The 18958-nt window shown below is 38.7% G+C and overlaps 1 protein-coding gene across 5 annotated transcripts in view; it reads left to right on the forward strand.

Annotated features, from left to right (window-relative positions):
- sema7a (semaphorin 7A) overlaps positions 1-18958 on the forward strand; it is a 59975-nt gene that overhangs the window by 2889 nt on the left and 38128 nt on the right. For all 5 annotated transcript variants that reach the window (XR_009809004.1, XM_061917104.1, XM_061917105.1 and 2 more), the window contains exons 2-8: positions 2520-2659; positions 6740-6781; positions 6856-6951; positions 8563-8644; positions 8779-8889; positions 8969-9111; positions 17825-18003. Coding sequence is in view for 4 of the 5 variants with exons in the window: in XM_061917104.1 (XP_061773088.1) it covers positions 2520-2659; positions 6740-6781; positions 6856-6951; positions 8563-8644; positions 8779-8889; positions 8969-9111; positions 17825-18003 (793 nt within the window). In the remaining variant the exon portion in view is untranslated. The remainder of the gene's footprint in view (positions 1-2519; positions 2660-6739; positions 6782-6855; positions 6952-8562; positions 8645-8778; positions 8890-8968; positions 9112-17824; positions 18004-18958) is intronic.

Raw genomic sequence — 18958 nt, forward strand, 5'->3', positions numbered from 1 at the left:
TTTAAGAAAGGTTTGAAAGGTGAAATAATAAAACATTTAAAAATATAGTAACAATTACTTTGATCCCATTGATTTTTTGAATGTTAATGTTCCAGGTAATCTTATTTTCAGTGAAGGTATAGGATAGGCAAATATAAGACTTGGCTTCAGCCTATTCCTTTTTCAGTCATTATTTTTCTTTTCTTTTTGTGTGTATGTGTATGATTGTAAAACATGTATAATATGTACTATTAAACTGATCACACAAAGTGGTTGATTATATGACCAAAATAAACTTATTTAATTAATTAATTCATTCATTCATTCCCCTAATATGGCAAAGTCATGACAAAATATGACCCTCCCCAGTGGGCCTCTGATTGGCTCGCCAGTGTTTGACCATGTCTGTGACCCAGACCGCTCTGGCTGCAGTGCCCTCTCCTGGTTGTTCAGGGGAGTATGTAACTCCCCATTTAAGTCACATATCACATTTATTTGTGCATCTGGTTTGTGGTAAGAATGTCTCATCGTCACAAAAGCAAAAAAGCGATCCACATATGCAAATTCAATACAAATTTAAATTCAAAATCAAGCATATTTATATTCAAATCTCCAAAATATATTTACAAACACACGTTTATTTATACAAATTCTTGATTTATTTGTATGCGACATGTTTTTATTTATAAATTGTATTTGTATGTATTTTCAAATCTCAATAATATATTTACAAATATGCATTTATATATAAAAAATAATTTGTTTATTTGTATATCACATTTGTATATGTATATTCATTAAGATATGCACATGTATTAATATATTCATATATATAAGTTGATGTGAGACAATTCTATTTCCCTAGTTTTGGATCTCATCAGATTGTGCAGGTGTCTCTATTGCTGGGCAGACCTTCACTTGATATAGAAACCCCGTTTCCATATGAGTAGGGAAATTGTGTTAGATGTAAATATAAACGGAATACAATGATTTGCAAATCCTTTTCAACCCATATTCAGTTGAATATGCTACAAAGACAACATATTTGATGTTCAAACTGATAAACATTTTTTTTTTGCAAATAGTCATTAACTTTAGAATTTGATGCCAACAACACGTGACAAAGAAGTTGGGAAAGGTGGCAATAAATACTGATAAAGTTGAGAAATACTCATCAAACACTTATTTGGAACATCCCACAGGTGTGCAGGCTAATTGGGAACAGGTGGGTGCCATGATTGGGTATAAAAGCAGCTTCCATGAAATGCTAAATAATTTACAAACAAGGATGGGGCGAGGGTCACCACTTTGTAAGCAAATTGTCGAACAGTTTTAGAACAACATTTCTCAACGAGCTATTGCAAGGAATTTAGGGATTTTACCATCTACGGTCTGTAAAATCATCAAAAGGTTCAGAGAAACTGGGGAAATCACTGCATGTAAGCGATGATATTACGGACCTTTGACCCCTCAGGCGGTACTGCATTAAAAACCGACATCAGTGTGTAAAGGATATCACCACATGGGGTCAGGAACACTTCATAAAACCACTGTCAGTAACTACAGTTGGTTGCTACATCTGTAAGTGCAAGTTAAAACTCTACTATGCAAAGCAAAACCCATTTATCAACAACACCAAGGAATGCCGCTGGCTTCTCTGGGCTCGAGCTCATCTAAGATGGACTGATGCAAAGTGGAAAAGTGTTCTGTGGTCTGACGAGTCCACATTTCAAATTATATTTGGAAACTGTGGACGTGGTGTCCTCCGGAACAAAGAGGAAAATAACCATCCGGATTGTTATAGGCGCAAAGTTCAAAAGCCAGCATCTGTGATGGTATGGGGGTGTATTAGTGCCCAAGGCATGGGTAACTTACACATCTGGGAGGGAACCATTAATGCTGAATAGTCCATACAGGTTTTGGAGCAATATATGTTGTCATCCAAGCAAAGTTATCATGGTTGTTACCCTGCTTATTTCAGCAAGACAGTGCCAAGCCTCGTGTTACAACAGCGTGGTTTCGTAGTAAAAGAGTGTGGGTACTTTCCTGGCCCGCCTGCAATCCGGACCTGTCTATCATCGAAAATGTGTGGCGCATTATGAAGCGTAAAATACGACAACGTAGACCCTGGACTGTTGAAAGACTGAAGCTCTACATAAAACAAGAATGGGAAAGAATTCCACTTTCAAAGCTTCAACAATTAGTTTCCTCAGTTCCCAAACGTTTATTGAGTGTTGTTAAAAGAAAAGGTCATGTAACACAGTGGTGAACATGCCCTTTCCCAATTACTTTGGCACATGTTTCAGCCATGAAATTCTAAGTTAATCATTATTTGCAAAAAAAAAATAAAGTTATGAGTTTGAACACCAAATATCTTGTCTTTGTAGTGCATTCAAATGAATATAGGATGAAAAGGATTTGCAAATCATTGTATTCCGTTTATATTTACATCTAACACAATTTCCCAACTCATACGGAAACGGGGTTTGTACTTGAATGTTTATTAAAATAACTGATAGTTTCCCCATATTTCCTTTCAGATGTCATCAGAGGAGGTTTTAAATACCCAGTCCATCAAAACCACACGATTTTATGTTATCATGAAGAGTCTGGAGAGATGTATGTCGGGGGCAGCGATTTTGTGTTAAAGCTTGACTCTGATGGCTATCAAATAACAAAGGTGAGTGCTTAGGTCTTCTCGGCTCTATTGAGTGGCGGCTTTGGGATTTGTTGATGCGCCGGGAGACATAATTAGACCTAACGGTGACAGATGGGGCAGCACGGTGGGAAAAAGAGGGGTTAGTGCATGTGCCTCACAATACGAAGGTCCTGAGTTCAATCCCTGGCTCGGGAATCTTTCTGTGTGGAGTTTGCATGTGCTCCCCGTGACTGCGATGGTTCCCTCCGGGTACTCCGGCTTCCTCCCACCTCCAAAAACATGCACCTGGGGATAGGTTAATTGGCAAATGGTCCCTAGTGTGTGACTGTGAGTGTGAATGTTGTCTGTCTATCCTATGTTGGCCCTGCGATGAGGTGGCGACTTGTCCAGAGAGTCCCCGCCTTCCGCCCGAATGCAGCTGAGAGAGGCTTCACCACCCCCCGTGACTCCAAAAGCGGTAGAAAATGGATGGGTGGCTAGGTAACAGATGGTTTGTGCCGCTATTGTGTTGCACACAATGGATCATGGACACACTGACAGAAGTGGCCTTTTCCAAGCCACTTCATACTGAGCTTTTATTCAGCAGCAGCTGGTCATGAGATGCAGCACACTAAAAATGTTTTCTATAAACGCCACAGTCTCTCCGACCTTTAAAGCTGTCACTATTTTTGAACAGAGTAATGAGACAATTTGTTATGTTCATGCAGAACCATACACATACACTAAAAGTTTGATCGTATTATTGCCGAAATAGCAGGGGTGTAACGGTACCCAAAAATTTAGGTTCGGTACGTACCTCGATTTAGAGGTCACGGTTCGGTTAATTTTTGGGTTATTTATTTACCAAATTTGTAAACAATGGCATAACATACATATACACACAGGGTCCATTGCCAAGGTTAATGTGGTCAACATGTATACAATAAAAACTAAATAAGATAAGGCTCAGAATGATTTCTTATCAAAACCTTTCTACCAGGCACCTTATGGGTGCTTGAGGCCCTGCCCTTTTTTGCCTCGTCTTAAAAAGTGCCCTCTGCCCGTGTGTTTTTTTTTTTGTTTTTTTATTTATTTATTTTTTATTTAAACAACGTTCATAAATTCCTGTCAGGAATGTATAAAAATAAAAATGAAAAAACAGCGGTACAAAAACTCCACGTTTTCTTGTAAGGATGGACCGCTCGCCTGTATCGGATGGGGACATCTCTACGCTGCTGATCCGCTTGAGATGGTTTCCTGTGGACGGGACTCTCACTGCTGTCTTGGAGCCACTATGGATTGAACTTTCACAGTATCATGTTAGACCCGCTCGACATCCATTGCTTTCGGTCCCCTAGAGGGGGGGGGTTGCCCACATCTGAGGTCATCTCAAAGGTTTCTCATAGTCAGCATTGTCACTGGCGTCCCACTGAATGTGAATTCTCCCTGCCCACTGGGTGTGAGTTTTCCTTGCCCTTTTGTGGGTTCTTCCGAGGATGTTGTAGTCGTAATGATTTGTGCAGTCCTTTGAGACATTTGTGATTTGGGGCTATATAAATAAACATTGATTGATTGATAATACCGGATTGTCCAACTGTGCCCCTGAGGAAACGTTACAGTGGAGCAACTTGAACCTGTGAGTTATGGTCTAGTCGCCGTCCACTTATTCAGCATCTAATATGGGTCATATTTCAGAAAAACGCTGTATTTTTCTATCATTCAATGTGTCAGCTTCTGTTTTTGTTGGACGTCGGAGCACAGCGCGTCAATTGAGCACGGCACATCAATTCTGCACAGAGCAGAGTGGATCATGCGGGACAGGAAGTAGTGTACAAAATACAAAATAAAACACCGGGTTAATTTTCAAAATAAAATGCACTGTGTTTACGGCGGATCACATTTCTCTCACAGTAGAGGTTTAGATATAAAGTTTATTGTGACTTTTCTATTACTGTGTGGATTAACAAAATAATAATGATAATAATAACAACGATAATAATAACAATAATAATAATAATAATAATGATGATCATAATAATAATCATTATTATTATAATTATTATTAATAATAATTTCAGTATTCTGGGGATATAATATGCAGGTTATCTGTTAGGAATATTACCATCTGCATTTAAACTTGATTCATATTGATTATGCCTGCAGCTCAATGTCAAAAAAAGAAAGGATACAGAAAAGGAAGGAGAAGGAGCGCCAGGAAGCAGCTAAGGGTAGCAGACCTCTTAATGCATGGCTAAAACCAAGTACAAGCACCAGAATTCAAGAAAGACCACAGACCTCAGAAAGTGTCACACCTGAGAGAGAGGCAGAGATCTTAGAAGCAACACCTGAGAGAGAGGAGGAGGAGAGTGTGGAAGCAACACCTGAGAGAAAAGAGGCTTAAGATGCAACTCTGCTACTGATTGTGCACTGATTTTACAGCATTTCATGGAAGCCCTGAATTCACTTTGAGGAGCATATTTGGGTATGGGTGGCCTTCATCCTATAGCCTTCTACTGGCCCCTGGTCCATATTTTTGGCCTTGTATTGCGTTTCAGTTGTTTAGTCTGAGCATTAAGTGAGAAAGACCATAAGTTACAACTTAAATAAATAAATGATAAATGGGTTGTACTTGTATAGCGCTATTCTACCTACAAGATACTCAAAGCGCTTTAACACTACTTCCACATTTACCCATTCAAACACACACTTACACACTGAGGGAGGGAGCTGCCATGCAAGGCGCTAACCAGCACCCATCAGGAGCAAGGGTGAAGTGTCTTGCTCAGGACACAACAGACGTGACGAGGTTGGTACTAGGTGAGGATTGAACCAAGGACCCTCGGGTTGCGCACGGCCACTATCCCACTGCACCACGCAACTTGATAGAGTTTTCATCAAGTTAAGGGAAGAAGGACAGGTCTTCACATTTAAGTTTTTTCCATTTGGGTATTTATTATTGTATTTTTTTTCAAAGTTCATGTTGCACTGTTCAATGTTCAATATTAAAGTGCTCATCTTTAACAATAAATAGCCCAATAATAAACCAGTGTTTTGTTGCTTTTCATGTCTTCCAAGCCTATGATAATGTGAATTAACTCATTATGAAAATAATTTGTTGACACAAAAGAAATGGCAATATTTTTTACCTACAAAGGACACACAGCTAAGTAGTTGGCTTCCTATTAGCAAATTTAATTTTACATTAATTTCCATATTGTGTAAAGGACCCAAAAAAATGTCTTGCCCTTTTCTGACTTTGAGCCCCTGCCCCTCTATAATCATGTGCACGTCCCTGCTTTCTACATATAAAGTGCTTTTTTTATTGGTTGATTGATTGAGAAGTTAAAGCATGACAAGTACATAAAAACATAGTCATACTTAATACAATACACATAGGTAAAAATGTAGTATTTCTATATAATGCCTCTGAATCATACGAAAACCCAACCCACATGGGTTGGGTTTGCTCTGATTGGTCTGATTACTGTTTTGCACACTCTTGGCATTCTCTCGATGAGCTTCAAGAGGTAGTCATCTGAAATGGTTTTCACTTCACAGGTGTGATAATTTTGATGCCTTCAGTGACAATCTAAAATGTAAATAGTCATGAAAATAAAGAAAACGCATTGAAATGAAAAGGTGTGTCCAAACTTTTGGCCTGTACTGTACATTACTTAAAATAATACAAATTGTAAAATTTGACTTGACAAAAACCCAATTTTCCAAACACTCTGACAAAAGTATATTGTTCTGTAAGCAAACTGTTTCACTAATGTTTGAGTACAAATGAAATGACTGAAGATATTAGGCAAATTGATCTCACACTGGAATTGCCTATAAGAAAAAAATTACCTTGTTATGTTTTAGCTTGATTTCAGATGGTGCAGCACATATACAGATATGATCTAATGGAATTTCATACATCCTGACCAGTGTTGAGCTTCTTTAAAGTACTAGTCCAGTATTCATGAGAGGAATGTTGTTATTCCATTTCAAGTCTCTGACCAAAGAGGAAGACATTATCTTAAGTGCCATTTAAGGGGGAAAAACTGCAAAATAAGCATCCATTTGTGTGTACAGTTTGTCTATAGTCCTTTCATTACTTTACTGTATATCCTGCAGACATTCCATCTTAATGCCACAAGCGACCAGCAATGCCAAGAGGTTGGTGATTGTGTAAATGACTTGAATGCAGTGTGTTGTTGCTGCGTGATAATGACAGACTGTTTGCTGCACAGGGCCCTTGTTGTAACATTATCACTGTCATCGAGAGGTTTGAGGACATCCTTTTGGTCTGCGGGACCAACGGTCACAGCCCACACTGCTGGAAGCTTGTGAGTTATGCGTTAATTTATTGGCTGTTAAATGTTTTATGAAGTAACAGACTCACCCAGTTTGTAAATTAATGCATCTGTGTGTGTGTGTGTTTGTACAAAACCCGAAAGCAGTGAGGTTGGCAATTTGTGTAAATCGTAAACAAAAACCCAGCATACAATGATGTGAAAATCTTTTTCAACCTATATTCAATTGAAAACACTGCAAAGATAAGATACTTAACGTTCGAACTGAAAAACGTTGTTATTTTTTGCAAATATTAGCTCATTTGTAATTTGATGCCTACAACGTGTTTCAAAAAAGCTGGCACAAGTTGGAAAAAAGACTGAAAAAGTGAGGAGTGCTGATCAAACACTTATTTGGAACATTCCACAGGTGAACAGGCTATTTGGGAACAGGTGGTTGCCATTAACGTTCACCACTTTTTGAACAAATGTGTGAACTAATTGTCAAAACATTTAAGAACAACATTTCTCAACCAGCTATTGCAAGGAATTTGGGGATTTTACCATTTACGGTCTGTAATATCATCAAAAGGTTCAGAGAATCTGAAGAAATCACTGCAGGTAAGCGATGATATTACGGACCTTCGATCTCTTAGGCGGTACTGCATCAAAAAGTGACATCAGTGTGTAAAGGATGTCACCACATGGGCTCAGGAACACTTCGGAAAACCCCTGTCAGTAACTACAGTTTGTCGCTACATCTGTAAGTGGAAGTTAAAACTCTACTATGCAAAGTGAAAGCCATTTATCAACAACACCCAAAAATGGGCCTGAGCTCATCTAAGATGGACTGATGAAAAGTGGAAAAGTCTTCTGCGGTCTGACGAGTCCACATTTCAAATTGTTTTTGGAAACCGTGATCGTTGTGTCCTCTGGAACAAAGAGGAAAAGAACCATCCGGATTGTTATAGGCGCAAAGTTGAAAAGCCAGCATCTGTGATGGTACGGAGGTGTAGTAGTACCCAAGGCATGGGTAACTCACACATATGTGAAGGCACTATTAATGCTGAAAGGTGCATACAATTTTTGAACCAACATATGTTACCATCCAAGCAACGTTATCATGGACGCCCCTGCTTATTTCAGCAAGACTGTGCCAAGCCACGTGTTACAACAATGACTTCCCAATAAAAGAGTGTGGCTACTGGACTAGCCTGCCTGTAGTCCAGATCTGCCTCCCATTAAAAATGTGTGGTGCATTAGGAAACATCAAATACCACAACAGAGACCCGGGACTGTTGAACAACTTAAACTGTACATCATGCTGGAATGTGAAAGAATTCCACCTGAAAAGCTAAAACATTGGTATCCTCAGTTCCCAAACGTTTACTGAGTGTTGTTAAGAGGAAAGGCCATAGAACACAGTGGTAAAAGTTATCCCTGTGCCTACTGGTTTGCAATGTGTTGCTGCCATTAAATTCCAAGTTAATGATTATTTGCAGAAAAAAAATTAAGGTTCTCATTTCGAAAATAAATATTGTTTATTCAATTCAGTATAAGTTGAAAATGATTTGCAAATCATTTACCTACGATTTACACAACGCTCCAACTTCACTGGTTTTGGGTTTTGTATAATAATCATCATGTTCACTACTCTATTCTCAGTCTCCTGACATAGTGGAGGATTACGAAGGGACGGGTATTTCACCGTTCATGCATACACAGAACTCGCTGTCTCTTCAAGTTGGTATGTTAATAAACAGCCTCGTGAGTTTCTTGAAGTCCTAAGAATGTGACATTATGTAATTGCATCATCGTAAAAGAATGTGACAATAGAGATAAAGCATGCTTAATAATAGAAGGGCCGTATCTTGCTTTTAGAGGGTGATCTATATGCTGCAGCTCCACTGGATACTGACGGAAGCGCCTTGCAGTTCAGACGGAAAGCCGGAAACAGACCCAATATCTGGATGTATGACAGCTGGGTGTCAGGTCAGAAGCGGAATCAATCTACAGTGCAGTCAGTGGACGGTTTACAAATTGCTGAAATGTTGATGTCTTTCTCCAACAGAGCCTACATTTGTCTCTGCATCCTGGGTGCAGCGGAAAGACGACCCTGACAATGAAAAGATTTACATTTTTTTTCGTGAAAAGAACTCCGACCACAACCCGGAGGCTGATCCGTGGATTTCCAGGGTGGCCCGAGTCTGTAAGGTAACCTTGAAACTGACAGACGACATCAAGGGGAAATCTAATCCCTCACTAAGTAACCCTTTTAAAGAGTTGAGTAACTTGAGCTGTACATTTGCTCGGACCCACCTGGAAGTCTATTGTGTGGAAAAAGAAAGGCATATCTCATAAAAATATACTTCTTGACCAGGCCTGGGCAATTATCTTGACTCGGGGGGGCCACGTTTACAGAAAAAATGTGTCTGGAGGGCTGTATATCCATCTATCTGTCTCTGTGTATGTACGTATATGTGTTTGTGTGTATATGTATGTATATATATATATATATATATATATATATATATATATATACATACATATACACACACACACACACACACACACACACAAGCTGTGACAATCTGCTGTTCAGTGTGTTTGGGTCCTATTTCTAGGATCACTAATACAAAACCTCACAATACTGTATCACTGAATGCTAAAAACGGTATGACTAAAAGACATAATGGAATTTAAAATGTTCTACTGAATGAGACACCCAGAATGTACATGAAAATAAAGAATTTGGGTGTGGAGGTTGCCCTCCCATGGGTCCTCCAGACCACCAATCATCAACATGACAGCCCGGTTCAGGTTTTACAACACAATTTTATTTTGCAAGCAGTCTGGATTGCTTTTCAGCAAGTGTCCCTTTTGGCTGTGTCAGGCTCGCTCTCACTCTTTCTCCAGCTCCAACCATGTCTCTCCTCCCGGCTGCTGCTTCTACAGAGCGACAGGTGATTAGATAACAAGGCCCACCTGGGCCATCTACGCACCTGTCGCTGACTTTGAGGCCGGTCCCGGCACGCCCCGTTCCCCTGCAAGCCTGCAGGCCACGCCGCCTCCACATTGGGATTTACAATATCAACTAAAAACACTGAATATTTACAACATATGAACATCACAACCTCCTCGATCGACATATTTTACAACCAAGCGAAACACAACAAAAATGCAACAAACACAGTGAAATAAGAATACAAAGGGTAAAAAAAAAGACCCACCTATAATCTGTTATATCTGATGCATCACAAAACTTTACAACTTTGTTATAAAAATCTCCTTCCGCGTCTGTCCCTGACACCCGTATTTCAGGCTGGCCGCTCTGTGGAAACGCCCCCCAACCACACGGCTTGGTGCCTCGTCTGAGTTGCTGTGACTTAAATCACCATATTAACTAATTAGATTACCATAGTAACTAGTATATCACGCAAAAGCGCAGATTCCAACCACTGAAATACTTTGTATGGTTCAAGACTTCCGTTCATTTGAAAACATCACTGCACATATAAATGGCAGCTACAGTTTCCATCTTAAAGATCTAAAACAAATATTTGGGAATGTACGGCGGACCAGATTGAAAAGCTGAATGGGCCGCATGCGGCCCGTGGGCCTTAATTTGCCCAGGTCTGCTCTAGGGGTTTTGATAAGCACAGGTGATGACTTCAAATTTGGCCCAGCATAGGTCTATTTGCTATCAATACAACCAGGTACTATCAGGTACTTTGTTATTCAGAGGTCCAAGCGTGCTGAGTATAGATAACGCTCTGTCATTATGACATTCATGGCTAGAAATGACCAACAGTCTACGCCAGGAGTGTCAATAGCTTATAAGGACAGTGGGGGCTTAGCCCCCGGGAGATGAACAGGATGTGAGCGAACATAGCGCAAGAGTACAAAACTTCACAAACTGCTAACAAAGACGTAGAAATTATTCTTTGTTATTAATATTATTTCAGTCGGTTAAGGAAATTAAATATATATGGAAGTCTGAATAGAAATGAGAAACGTTTATGCATACTGTAAATAAGAAAGACTAGTAAGTCTGCTGATCCAAAAAAGATCTAGAGCTGTCAAAGAGCTGAGGGACCATCTTCAAAGTGCAATGTTGAAACAAATAATGCAAACAATAAAAGGTCACTTCCAGGGCTTGACATTAATGATGTCCTGTCGTCGCAGGGACGGTTAAAAAAATGCATTCGCCAATGGCTTTTAACCATTTTTTCTTTTTCTCTTTATGTGTTTATTCATTTTACATTTTATATCAAATGTCTTGGATTTTCCTCCCTCTGAAAATCCTATGAAATGTTTAACAAGCCATCCTATAATAATACAACAGCTATTAATGTAACAAATCAATACAATAAAACAGATATATTTCAACAATGTTTTTTTTTTCCATTATTTTAACAATTGGCTAATGTATACTACTTTATATAGATTCTACAAGAAACACAAAACTTAAAAACTAAATTATTTACAATTGCAGACACAAGGTTTTGTGCAGCTTTACTCAATGTAAAGGAAAACGGAAGTCCACGCAAGGGAAATATGACTACAAAGATGGTGTCTAGGTTTTTTCTTTCTATATATATATATATATATATATATATATATATATATATATATATATATATATATATATATATATATATATGTCCTTACGTAACAACCCCAGAAGGACTGACAATTAGGAGGACCAATAGTCAACATGATCCACCCAGAAATAAATACAACAAATGGCTTATCGATAAGCCCTTTAAAATTATTATTTTTTTAAATGTATTAATATGTATCATTATTCTTCTACTCACCTTTCCAGTAGAGGCCTCTCCCCTCTCACTTTCTGTGCTCCTCTGCCCTTACTCCTACAGGTCAATAGGGATTGTGGAGTGATTATTATTATTATCATCTACTGATGATAGTCATACGTGAATGAGCTCAGCTCTTATTTCCCCTTCATGTGTAAAGTGAGAAACACAGCTGATGCTCCAGAGAGAAGTAACCCCAAAGATAGCAAATGGTAAAAAAGAGTGCACATTTAACTTTATAAATAACCAGGACCTTCATGATGCATTTCAGGCCAACTAGCTAACTAAGTAGCAGCATTGTTTTAGAGCAGGAATGTAACTTTTGCCTGCAAAACAACAACAGAGGTTGTCTATAGTGTGCTAGACAGGTATTTATTTGTCAAACACAGAACTGGTGTAAAGTGGAGCTGATACATTTTACTACAAGCAGACAGAGGTGGGACAAAGTCATTGTTTTGCAAGTCACAAGTAAGTCTCAAGTCTTTGCCCTCAAGTCTCGAGTCAAGTCCCGAGTCAAGACAGGCAAGTCCCGAGTCAAGTCCAAAGTCAAAACTGAAAATCCCCAAGTCAAGTCCCAAGTCCTGCATTTTGAGTTTCGAGTCATTTCAAGTCCTTTTAACCACAGACTAATATATTTACACATATTGTGTATGCTTTTAAAACGCTGTATGTATTTATTATTAAAAAAAATAGTGCTGACATTGCACTTCACAATAGCACTATTAACCAGTTATTTTAAACATTTAACTCATTCCTTTGTTTGCAGACTAAACACATTTGACAAAACAAGTGCAACTGTACTTATTTGCTCAAAAGTGTTATCATTGTATTTCTATGGCATATTGCATTGTAACTAGTTCCACAGCAGTTTCCATCCTGTTCTTACCTTATCTCATTGATCTCATCTCATACTGTATGTGTTTATGTGTGCGTACACATGAAAAACATAAATACATGAACATAACAATAAACAGAGTTGTACTTTTTGGATGTCAGGGCCCTATGGAATTTGTACACATATTCTTAATATGGTATACATTTTAAGTGACCTTTATTTGTTTGACCTTGTTTGTCTCTTTGTAGGTGGCTAAAATACGCAGTGCTGCTGACCGCCGTCTAACGTTATGTTAGACGTTATGTGTGATACATTCACTAACCTAATATTATGTGTAGGTACCTCATGCAACCCTACTTAAAAATAAAATCACTTGACAAAAAGTATGAATAAGGGAGCGAACTGCAGTGGATGCAACAGATTGTAGTGTTTGCAATGATGTTATAACCATAGACATCTTATAAGTAGACCCAACATTGGCTGCTGTGACGCGAGGAATTTGGCCGCCATCTTGAAGTGGTAATGAGGAGCTGGCGAGCAGCCGAAACTGACAGTTGAGAGGTAAAAAACAAAGACGCCGGGCTGGTATTTAGCGTTTTCCTGCTCAAATGAGCGGACTGTTGAAAATAGGAATCGGGGATTCCTTTTCACAAGTAAGATTTAACATTAACGTACTATTGGTTGTATTTTGTGAAAAGAATATTACCACAGAGTTGAGAAGGAGCAAAGATCTTCAATATTTGTATGTGAAAATCACAAAGAAATATTCCGCCCCTACAGGTATTTGGCTTACAAACTTTCAGCCCCACCTAAAACAAAATTCACCAGCCACCACTGATTAAGATGCATTCTCATTTTAGGCAAAACATAAGACAATACTTTCTTAACGGAATAACTGTAACCAGGAATGAGTCTTTAAGTAACAATATTCAAATACTAACTGGGTAAGACAGACTTTGGTTTTATTCTGAATCCATTGAAACAGATTGGTGGTTTTAGCTGATACAAAGACTTTCAGGTGTTTATATATGTTTAAGTATTTGGCAGACACTTTTATCAAAAGCAACATACATGAAAAATATATATAAAACAATCAGTGTGAACATGATCGTTTACGGGAAGAATGTAATTGAAAATATCAATAAAAAGTGTCAAGACAGAATAAACAGAGATACAGTCTATTGGTCCGTAAGATATATAGATATCTAATATACTCATACATTGTTTACGTAGGATATACACACGTATATGTAACCTAATCATATTGTTTCTTCAACTTAAAAATAGCTGACCGTTTTCCCCCTTCTCTGGGATTATTATTCCCAGTTTTGATCTTGGACGTCTGGTCACTTATAGCATTTAAGAATATTTTATTACTTTTAAGCAAACTATGAACACGCCAAAACATGTGTCCTTTATCATAGTTACACGTATGACAAAAAAGCGCATGAAAATCAGTGGTATTCAGTGAGATAAAATGCGCTGACAGTTCATTGCTCCTCCCAAATGAAATGGACTGAGTGGAGTGGATCATCACCCCTACAAGATGGCGGCCGCGCATCTCGTCTCGTCAGCGCCAGTAGGCAGCAGCGCTCCATGCTGCGTCTTCTTATAAGATGTCTATGCTTCTAAAGTTAGCAGTGAGTTTACAGCCTCACTCATTGAACCAAACAGCAAATAAAAGTTACTTTACTCAGCCAATAAACGTTAGCTTACATTCAAAATTTACCCTTTGTGCAACTTCAAATGTCGAACAAAGTTGGAAGTTGTTGCTTCTCCGTCTGTAATCTTCGAACTGCATGTTTTGCATACGGCAATTCGTTTTTTGTTGATCAAGTCGTAGTTTTAATAACCGAACGAAACAATTTTTAGCAATTTTCTCCTCACTGGCGGGTTGTTTGAGAGCTCTTCTTCGTTGGTTTTCCTGCAATTTCCTTGGATGAATGCTGTGTGACGAAAATAACGTGGATGTAATTTGATTGGCTGTTGTTCTGACAGGTAGCGCGCACACTCTCATCGCACACAAATGCGTACGCAATGGACGATACGGAGCGCTCCTTAATAACTTTTTAATCGTTGGGTTTTGGGGAAAGTTGCAAGTCATGTCAAGTCAAAAGGCTCAAGTCCAAGGGAAGTCACAAATCATTGACGTTAAAGTATAAGTCGAGTTAGAAGTATTTTTACATTTTGTCAAGTTCAGTCTAAAGTCATCAAATTCATGACTCGAGTCCACACCTCTGCAAGCAGTGATGAATACTTACTTTCTTGAAAAAGTTTCTTATGTCCACTTTGCATCCGTTCACGTGTTTGTTCTGCAGCTGCGTTCTTCAAAGCTGTGTACCTGCAGGACCGCAAGCAAGATCGCAGATAAAATGTGGACTGGCTTTTAGTGATGTGGGCATTTTCTAAATGAACAAGTGGAATGGATTGGATACCGATGCACTGAAGGGGCTCGCTGCCTCGCTATGAAGTGAAGGGAAACTGAGTGAATAATGACAGGTTATATGATTATTTGTTTTAAACTCTTATTTAAAATGAATATTTCGGCATGTATTTGTAAAAAACAAATAAATAAATAAAATACAAATAAAATAAAATATAACGGCAAATTATTTAGGGGGGCTTAAGAATATTTTGAGCCCCCCTAAAATAGATTTAGTGACGCCCTTGGTCTACGCTCTGTTTTGTTGCTGCTCTTATTCTCCTCCATTGTTGTTGTTTGTGAGCAATTCTGATTTCTCAAGTGTGGCGTGCGTTTTTATGATTTTGATCAGTTTAATGTGGAAAAATGACAGCCTGAAACTAAAACGTTTAGAGCCGAGCTGGTACTATTCCAACTCTTAAGTCCGATAAGGGTTTGGATTAAGAAATAAGTAGTAAATTATGTGTTGTTAAATAGTTTAATGTAGACATTAATTTCATTCAGTATAGGGTTGTGGTCGATCAATATTGGCAGATTTTTGTGAAAAAATATGGGATCGTCCCTTGCCAATTAATGCCTTTTAATGCCAATCACCTCTGACTGATACTTTATTTTTGGTCACTCACCTGACAGATAATCACCTATGTTGCAACAAAAAAACTAAATTTCTTAGTGTATAAGTATCATTATCAAGTCCCGTTATCAATGGAGGACGAGGTCAAACAGTACAGTAACAGAAAGTAATAAGAAAGCTTGAAACAAAAGAGGAAATAAAGTTTTCAAGAGGTCAAGATTTTTATTTTTATTGACAAATTCAGGAAATGATTCCCTACTTTGAAGTCAAATACCCTGATCTTAACATTTCTAATTCAGCCTACCAGACCATATAGCTAAATCGGCTCTTATCTGTTTTTTGTTTTGTGATATAATTTAGATAATTATTATTGTCCCAACCTGGGGTCGGCAACCCGCGGCTCTTTAACGTTGTCCTAGTGGCTCTCTGGAGCTTTTTCAAAAATGTATGAAAAAATGGAAAAAGTTGTGAGGGAAAAAACATATTTTTTGTTTTAATACGGTTTCTGTAGGAGGACAAACATGACACAAACCTCCCTAATTGTTATAAAGCACACTGTTTTAATTAAACATGCTTCACTGATTCGAGTATTTGGCGGGTACCGTTTTGTCCTACTAATTTTGGGGGTCCTTGAACTCACCCTAGTTTGTTTACGTGTACAACTTTCTCCGACTTTCTAACACATAATTTATGCCACTTCTTTTTCTGTCTCATTTTGTCCACCAAACTTTTAACGTTGGGCATGAATGCACAAAGGTGAGTTTTGTCGTCGTTATTGACTTGTGTAGAGTGCTAATCAGACATATTTCGTCACTGCCCGACTGCAAGCTAATCGATGCTAACATGCTATTTAGGCTAGCTATATGTACATATTGCATCATTATGCCTCATTTGTAGCTATATTTGAGCTCATTTGGTTTCCTTTAAAGGCCTACTAAAACCCACTACTACCGACCACGCAGTCTGATAGTTTATATATCAATGATGAAATATTACCATTGCAACACATGCCAATACGGCCGGTTTAGTTTACTAAATTGCGCGCGGAGATTCTTGTTGAAAACGTCGCGGAATGATGACGTTAGCGCGTGACATCACGGACTGTCAGGAAATATTAGCGCAGTCGTCTCTTTTCATCGCGCTATTAAACAGTATTCTGGACATCTGTGTTGCTGAATCTTTTGCAATTTGTTCAATTAATAATGGAGACTATAAGGAAGAATGCTGTTGGTGGAAAGCGGTGTATTGCAGCTGTCTTTAGCACAGAAACACAGCCGGTGTTTCTTTGTTTTTAACACAGAGCAGTCAAGCGAACATGTTTCTCTACGTCAACTAGCATGTTTTTGGATGGGAAAATAGTGATATATATCTTACCGGCGAAATCATTGGATTATTCGTCCTCATGCAGTAGCTGTTTGAAAGGCAGCTGTGAGCTTGGGTCCTCGGCTTCTCTCTGAGACACTGCGTGTTCACCGCAGCCATCCGACCTCGAGGTATGTCTTTACAATCTCACTCAAACACTATTAAAACAATAAGCAGATAAGGGATCTTCCAGAATTATCCTAGTAAATGTGTCTAATTACATCTGAAACGCTCACACTGCCGCCGCCCAGAGCCGTCGCTTTTTATCTTATTTTATTTTTATAATTTTTTTCTAGTCCTTCGCTATAGATATCATCATCCACGAATCTTTCATCCTCGCTCAAATTAATGGGGAAATTGTTGTTTTCTCGGTCCGAATAGCTCTTGCCACCGGAGGCTCCCTATTAAAAACAATGTGAGGATGTGAGGAGCCCTCAAGGCGAGGCTTTTTTATCAGCACGAAAAGTTGCAAACTTTATCGTCGATGTTCTCTACTAAATCCTTTCAGCAAAAATATGACACTATCGCAAAATGATCAAGTATGACACATTGAATGGACCTGCTATCCCTGTTTGAATAAGAAAATCTCATTTCAGTAGGCCTTTAAGTCCTCTTAATTCAATTTATATCTCATGACACACTATTTGCATGTAATATGGCTTTTATTTTTTTGCGGCTCCAGACATATTTGTTTTTGTATTTTTGGTCCAATATGGCTTTTTCAACATTTTAGGTTGCCGACAACTGTCCTAACCTAAGATACTGTAAGGAAGGGGTCATATTAATACACCTGCTTAGGATAATAATCTGATCGTTGACCAACTCTTTATTACAATTGTTAATGGTCAAATAAAAAAACATGTTACTGGTACTTCTAATGTTGTTTTTCGTGCGTATCATTCTTTTCTTTATTTTAGATAGATGAAGGCGGATCAAAACGATTCTTCCAGAACATGTGGACATCGTTTCTCAAGGCTCGGCTGATCTGTGGCTTCCCAGAGGAGTCCCTCTACTTCAACCGCCTGCAGGACGTCTACGTGCAGCACGCCGAGGACTGGCGTGACACGAGAGTCTACGCCCTCTTCACCAGCAGCTGGTTCGACACTTTCTCTTCTTTGTGTAGTAACAACAGCAAGTGCGCGTCTGTGACGCACATAGTGCAAGGTCAGCAAGTTTGAAATGTGCTTGCCTGTGGAGGTTTGGGCTTACTCATGGTTTTGCAGTCACAAAGAAATTTCAACTGTAAATTGTAATGGTAGAATGAGCTGGAAGGGGTGTCACTTTATCACCCTGAGCACCTAACAGTTAAACCCAATATATACTAAGGCAATTTTGAATTCTGCTAAAGACTAATTACAATAACAATGCAAACACAAAAAAATGACAGCACAACATACACACATTGGGCAACATCCCCGGGGAAACTCAACAGTGTCACAATATACAAAACCCAAAACCGGTGAAATCTGCACGTTGTGTAATTCGTAAATAAAAACAGAATACAATGATTTGCAAATCATTCTCAGCTTATATTCAATTGAATAGACTGCAAAGACAAGATATTTAATGTTCAAAGTGAGAAATTTTTTTTTGCAAATAATCATCAACTTGGAATTTTAATGGCACCAATACATTGCAAAAAAAAGTTGGCACAGGGCATTTTTACCATAGTGGTACATGGCCTTTCCTTTTAACAACACTCAGTAAACGTTTGGGAACTGAGGGGACCAATTTTTTAAGCTTTTCAGGTGGAATTCTTTCCCATTCTTGCTTGATGTACAGCTTAAGTTGTTCAACAGTCCCGGTCTCTGTTGTGGTATTTTACGCTTCATAATGCACCACACATTTTCAATGGGAGACAGGTCTGGTCTATATGCAGGCCAGTCTAGTACCCACACTCTTTTTACTATGAAGCCATGCTGTTGTAACACGTGGCTTGGCATTGTCTCACTGAAATAAGCAGGGGCGTCCATGATAACGTTGATTGAATGGCAACATATGTTGCTCCAAAACCTGTATGTACCTTTCAGCATTAATGGTGCCTTCACAGA

Source organism: Nerophis ophidion, linkage group LG12 (assembly GCF_033978795.1).
Source record: "Nerophis ophidion isolate RoL-2023_Sa linkage group LG12, RoL_Noph_v1.0, whole genome shotgun sequence".
NCBI classification, from domain to species: Eukaryota; Metazoa; Chordata; class Actinopteri; order Syngnathiformes; family Syngnathidae; genus Nerophis; species Nerophis ophidion.